General features: G+C 53.5%; 3 protein-coding genes across 3 annotated transcripts; 1 reads left to right on the top strand and 2 right to left on the bottom strand.

Annotated features, from left to right (window-relative positions):
• Positions 1-406: 406 nt before the first annotated feature.
• Positions 407-1,625, bottom strand: AYO20_08407 (hypothetical protein; the record flags this gene model as incomplete). Its single annotated transcript, XM_022646684.1, has 4 exons — positions 407-680; positions 768-974; positions 1,041-1,198; positions 1,251-1,625. The coding sequence occupies 4 exons, from the start codon at positions 1,623-1,625 to the stop codon at positions 407-409; spliced, it is 1,014 nt and encodes a 337-aa protein (XP_022497322.1).
• A 227-nt stretch (positions 1,626-1,852) lies between these two features.
• On the bottom strand, positions 1,853-3,329 carry AYO20_08406 (hypothetical protein; the record flags this gene model as incomplete). Its single annotated transcript, XM_022646683.1, has 4 exons — positions 1,853-2,239; positions 2,351-2,467; positions 2,490-3,133; positions 3,215-3,329. The coding sequence occupies 4 exons, from the start codon at positions 3,327-3,329 to the stop codon at positions 1,853-1,855; spliced, it is 1,263 nt and encodes a 420-aa protein (XP_022497321.1).
• A 431-nt stretch (positions 3,330-3,760) lies between these two features.
• Positions 3,761-4,453, top strand: AYO20_08405 (hypothetical protein; the record flags this gene model as incomplete). Its single annotated transcript, XM_022646682.1, has 1 exon — positions 3,761-4,453. One exon carries the CDS (start codon positions 3,761-3,763, stop codon positions 4,451-4,453), a length of 693 nt encoding a protein of 230 aa, XP_022497320.1.
• Positions 4,454-6,000: the final 1,547 nt, after the last annotated feature.

The raw sequence follows: 6,000 nt of genomic DNA, 5'->3' as shown, positions 1-6,000 counted from the left end.
ACCATCAAGTGCTTACTTTCGGCGTAAGGGCTCTTCTTACGACGCGACTCGTCCCGGAGCCGAGTATCAAGAATTAGAATCAGCGTCGTAGCGCGCTTTTGACGTATCGCTCTTTTGTATCTTCATCCTCGAGGTCTACGTAAGTAGGTAGGCGGATCAATATGTGAGTGAGTGATTGCGTGATTATACAGGGTCCCCTGCGCAGAAGCGGGCACGGATAAAGATGCGATCGGAAAGGCAACAGCTCTCATTAACACTAATCCGAAGGCAGGTACTAAAGTAACTTACCTCCAGACGTCACATAGCGTATCCATGCCCGGTACGCGGAATATGGTAAGGGAAACAAAACACGAGCAAACATGGCAGCGAAGCTTTCCAGAGGTCCCTCCCCATTCCCGTCCGCGGTCTATATTCCCAGCAAGATCCGCTCGGCCGGCGCGATTTGCAACGTAAACACGATGGCAGCCGCCGTGATGACCAGGCACAGCAAGAAGAGGACAAAGAAGATCATCTGCAGCTGCACGAGCGTTTCCCGGCTTAGTTCCAAGATCAACACAAACGAAAGGCCGATTATACTTAAAAGTAGACCTAGGAAGATGCCGAGGAGGCCGATGATGGCATGGACGGCCCGTGGCTTGACCTTGGGCATCGACCGGCTGAGGGACACGCTCCGCTCTTCGCTGACGATGTCAGTTCTCACCGGCTACGCGGGCCGATCCCGCGTCTTGTGAAGCGCCTTCTTTTTGTAAGCCATCCTTAGCGGTTACATCAGTTCCCGCAGTGCTTTGGCGTCGGCGTCAAAGTTTTCGAACAGCCTGAACTCCTCGCGCCTCTTGACATGTCTGTCGTTCCTGGCTGACTCATGGCTGCTGACGTCCCCTTCGCTCCCGAGTTGCCCGTCGCTCCCGACGTTCTCCCTACTACTTCGCTTTGTGAGGACTCGACTCACCGCAGTCGCCGGCCAGCTCGGCCAGCTCGGCCAACATACATGGCATCATTTTGTCCGTCTCCTGCGCCTCAGTCTTGGCGACCAGACCCACAGACTGGAGGGTCCCGAGTCGAAGGTCTCGGCATTGCTGTCGTCCCTAGCGCCATGATCCGGAAAGCCGACGCCGCTCGGCTCGTCCTTGCGCGACGTTTCACTCTCCGGCTGCTGCTCCTCCTCCTCCCCTCCACTCGAATGCTCTGGCGTATCCATCTCGGACCTCCAATCGTCGCCCGACGCTTCGCTCTCGCCGTGGCCATGGCACCGGCTCCACGAGCCCCGCCGGCTTTGGTCCCTGGGAACCCCATTGGCCCGCGTCCGTGATGCGCTCCGGCGCCAGCCAGAAGCGACGTCCCTCGCCGTCGTACCGTAGGGACGTGGTCTCGCCTCGTGCGGTGGCCGTTCCGAGCTTCAGCACGCACCCTCGGCGTTCCGCTTCGAAAGCTGACAGCTCCACTCTTAGCCGATCGGCGTCGGCGTCGGCGTCGGCATGTCTAGGAGAGGAAGCCCTATTCACCAGGGTCGCGTCCAGGTAAGCAGCGGTCCAGTCGAGGCTGGCCAAGCCGTAGATCTCGGGGAGGAGATGTTCCGAGGCGGCACTTGATGGTCCACCGTACTTGATAACTAAGCGAGGCTGCATGTCACATGGCAGGCTGAATTTCCTCTCCATTTCAAAATTTCAGAAAGATTGTTTGTCGGGTCACAAAAACCTCTAGGTATTTCCCATTCGGATAACCCTCCTACCGAAAACAGGCTCGTACTTGTCAAGCCTGGTGGCGGTGGCTGTCGTCATTTTTCCTGCCGCCCCCTCCCGCTGTTGCCGCTGCGGCCGCAGCCTCGGATGCCGCGCGGCTGGCGACGTCGCCTTCACGTTCGGCGGGCATTGGCGTCTTGCGGAAACTGAGGAAGTGGGGCCTCGAGCTCGAGCTGGATCGCCTGGCTCACTCCCGAGGTGTTGGCAATCTTGTTGAGAATCGAGCAGATCGTTTCCATGGCAATCACTTCCTCGACACCGGCCTTGGCCGAGTACAAGAAGACCATGACGACGTGGAGGAGGGAACGCCTGGCCGGGTTGAACTTCTGGGTCAGCACGCTGCCGAAAGTCCAGACGGCGAGCCGACGTACGCCGGTCTTGAGCTTGAGGTCCTTGTAGAGTACAGCTGGCGGCTCTGGTTCGCGCGACCGCCGATGCCGAGGCCGAGGTCGTCGGTGTAGGCCAGCAGGGCCGAGCAGAGCGGGATGGCAACAAAGTGACTAGACAAAGAGTCAGAGACGCTACGCCGTGCCTGCATGTGCATCAAGCCTTGGCGAACGCGAGCATTTGTCTGCTGAGAACGCCGTGAAAGCCTCCAGGAAGCTGCTTACGGCCTTCTCGTACTGGTCCTCGGCGGGCCGGCCCACGAGGGCGCCATACGTCTGGAGCGAGAGCGTGCCCCATGCTTCGGATTCCGCGTTCTTCTCGACGGCGCCGGAGTGGGAGGCCTCCGGGAACAAGGCATGGCACTAGCGGTGCTCTAGCGAACTTCTCCGTCATTTTCGTGGCCTCGCGCTCCAGGTGCAGCGACCTGGACAGGTATAAGAAGCGCTCGAGAGACAGGCTTGGAGAGCAAGTAGCCATGTCGAAATTGGCCCGAGCGGACTCGGGCTCGAGATCGACCAGCTTGCGGTATTCTATAGAGGACGGGTCGGCATAGCCGGCCGGGCTGAGGACGGCGACTCCCTCACCTTTCCCGCTCGCCGTCGGCGCTCTTGCCAGAGAGACGAAACCAAAAGACACAGCTGCTAAGGATATGTACTCCGAAACCCGAGCCTGGTAGTTGAAAAAGTCTTTCTCGAATCGGGGCACTTCCCTGGCAATGAGCGAGCACAGGGTGATGGTGCTTTTGGTGAGCTCCTCGATGCGGCGCTGGCATTTTTTCATGACCCGTTGGCCGCCGTCGTCTTGATTTGAATAGGCTTGCCGGCGCAAAATCGCGGAGGGCTGGTAGAATCGGGCGTCCCAGAAGGAAAACACGACCTGGATGATCTGGTTGTTGGGCACGGCCGTCTCGACCTTTATCTCCCCTGACATGACGCGTTTGCATTCGGCCTGATACCGGGCCAGCAGCACGTCGACGACGCAGTTGCCGAAGGCGCCGGCCAGGTTGACTATCGCTCGCCAGTGGGCGCGCGAGAGACGATAGGACGGGTCTCTAGCGTGGCTCTAATGTAGGAGGAAGATGTTCCTACACTTCCGGTGCACTTCGTGAAAGCTGGTATAGGCGGTTTTGAGTTCTGCCCCGAGCCCGTGTCCCTGATGGAAGCCCAAGACAATATCGCCTCCAAACGGTTGCAACCATCTCATCAGAGCTCACTGGCCCTGCAGGCGTCGATGTTGTCGAATGAATCCTACGTCAGACCTTGGGACGAGCCCTGGGGCAGCATCAAAGGACAAAGGCCTAGAGAACAAAGGCCCGGAGGACAAAGGCTCACGGCTCACATGTACTGCCTTGTATTCATTGTGAGTCGTGGCGCTATTGAACAAAGGATCCCAGACACGCTTTGTGACTCATATCCGTTTGCGATTGTAAGGAATGTGTTCTTTACCTTGATTGGCTCCATCCTAGTGGAAACAGGAGTCATCCTCCCGGACTTAACCCACTGCCTTCTTTGTCCACTGCCATCGCAAGTGGGGCCTGTCGCTGCTTCAGTCGACTATAAGTAGCTCGTTTCTCTCTGACCTCTTGGCCAACATCCATCTTACCATCATCCACCATCCACCAACTACCATCCATGATGGCGTCCGAGACAGATCAGCAACTGACAGAAAACTCCATTCTACACTCTCTCAATCTCAGTCCTGCCGATGAGGAGCTGTTGTCGGTCTTTCACCAAGACATTCTCGAGGCCGTCAAAGTACTCAAGCATGCCATCGACAATGATTTCAAATCCCATGCAATCCCGAGCAACGTCAAGAAGCTGCCGAGCCGCAAGTCGCGCCTAGTGAGACAGGAGGTGCAGGTTATCAGTCAACTCCTCTTCCCCGACTACAGTCTTGACAAAGCAATCATCCATTATGAGGCCAGTCGTCGGAAAGCCTGCAAGATTGTCCGAGCCAACGAGGAATACGACAAGGCGACCAAGGAGGCTCTCAAGGTGAGCCCGGAGTTGCAAGGACCGTGGGCTGGGCAAGAGCTTGATCCCATCCCTCTGACCGGTCCCGTAGCTCGGCCAATGCCTGTGCAGATCGGCGACGAGGAGCATTTCAAGGATTGCTTTCGTTTCTTGGCTTCTGACATGGACCCGAACGATTTCCTCCCTGGCGGATCGAAGCACGCTCCAGGTCAGGACAAAGCGCACAACTTGCGGGTGGGCCACGAGCTGATCTGGGGGACGCCGATGGTCGATTTCAATCGCGGCTGTCACGGTCTCGACAAATGCCAAGTGTGGGATACCCCGCACAAGGCTGACTACCCTACACGAGGCTGAATATCTGTGAACTCTTCTACCGTAGATTGCGCGTTATTGCTAGTTAGACTCTTTCGTCTCAGAATTCATATCATAATTGCACCCTTAACAGCGATTCCTCCTGTCCAAGGTTGCACCGTGATACTTTCTGAGACCTCTCTTATTTACACAACTCTTCAAGACACGTTCGAAGACTCCTAGAGAACTTGTATAAGATCGTATCAAACTAAGTTCGCCGCAGTTAAAGACGTGCCCTTGAAATTTCTTTTGTTAAGTTCAACTTGTCCTATAGTAACTAGCATGAGATGATATCAAACCTAGCTACTTAGAACAACGAAATACTCACTTCTTGTTATTTAAAAAAACCACTATGTCGTTAAACTCTAGACGCGCGCCTCGCTCCCGTCAGCCGTCTTAGTTATCTCGAAATCAGAATGACGACTCTTTAGGCATTAACAACCTTATAGCGGAACTATCTGATCCTCCTAAGCTCGATCCTCCTACCTAGAATTCGTCGTAGACCGCTAGACGCTTAAATTAGTTCACCTAGTCGTCCTTTTCCTTAATACCGCTATTACCGGCCTAGTCCCTAGTAGCTCTACTTATAGCGCTAGTACATCAACCTCTAACCCGAAGTTCTACCGAATCTTTAAGGAGTCTAGCTACTATATAAAACTAACCCCTCGCATCGAACTCCGCAAACCCCCTCTTAAGGGTAACTTCGATGCCTAGTAGCTGGAGCTCGTCACCTTTACAACTACCTCCCCCTCGTCGTTCTTAGCTACCTAATAGTGCGTAAGAAGGGCTGTAAGAGTAAGGATAAGGACGTAACTATACTATTATACCCGAAGATGAACAGGATGTACCTCTTCCGCCTACGGCTCCTATAGCGAACGCCCCTTAGAACTTAAACGAACCGAGGTGTATACCTTATACCGTTAAGTTAGGTGTTAATTAAAGCTAGGCACTACGATAGAAGAAGAACGACTAAGGAGAAGACGTAGCCCCTAAGATACCCGCTTATTTCGACCCTAAAGACCTTTATTTTCCGATAACCGCATCATTAAAACATTTTATCGAGGAACCGATGGAGGTAGAGTTTCTCTTGGCTATAATGCGCTGAGTTACCGGTCGTTATACCTAAGCTTATACCTAGGTTAGCCTATTAAAAGACTAGATTACTAGTTATCGGATAAAGAATAAGACCCTTTATAATCATATTATAGCTTAGAAGAAAGACCGAGACGAACGGATCTCGAGTTTATAGAATTAAGTTAATCGACCTAACCCCTAGGACGTATAAGAATAGCGAGAACGCGTTTCGAGTTTAGAAGTAGAGGTAGTAGACTTAACTACTAAAGTACAAGATTAAACTAGTTAGATGATGGATATTTAGAACTAGCTAAATGACTACGATACGGAACGGAAGCGATTAGAAGACATTTATACCTAATAGATGGCTACCTATAGAGAACTAGAATAAGAAGTATAGAGACTTATAGCCGTCCTATAAGTCGCGCCTCGGAACACTACTTAGCCTCTACTTAACGCTTTCTACAATTCCGCGA

Source organism: Fonsecaea nubica, assembly GCF_001646965.1.
Source record: "Fonsecaea nubica strain CBS 269.64 chromosome Unknown Scaff66, whole genome shotgun sequence".
Taxonomy (NCBI): Eukaryota; Fungi; Ascomycota; class Eurotiomycetes; order Chaetothyriales; family Herpotrichiellaceae; genus Fonsecaea; species Fonsecaea nubica.
Note: the sequence above shows the minus strand (reverse complement) of the source record. Positions and strands in the feature narration are given on the sequence as shown.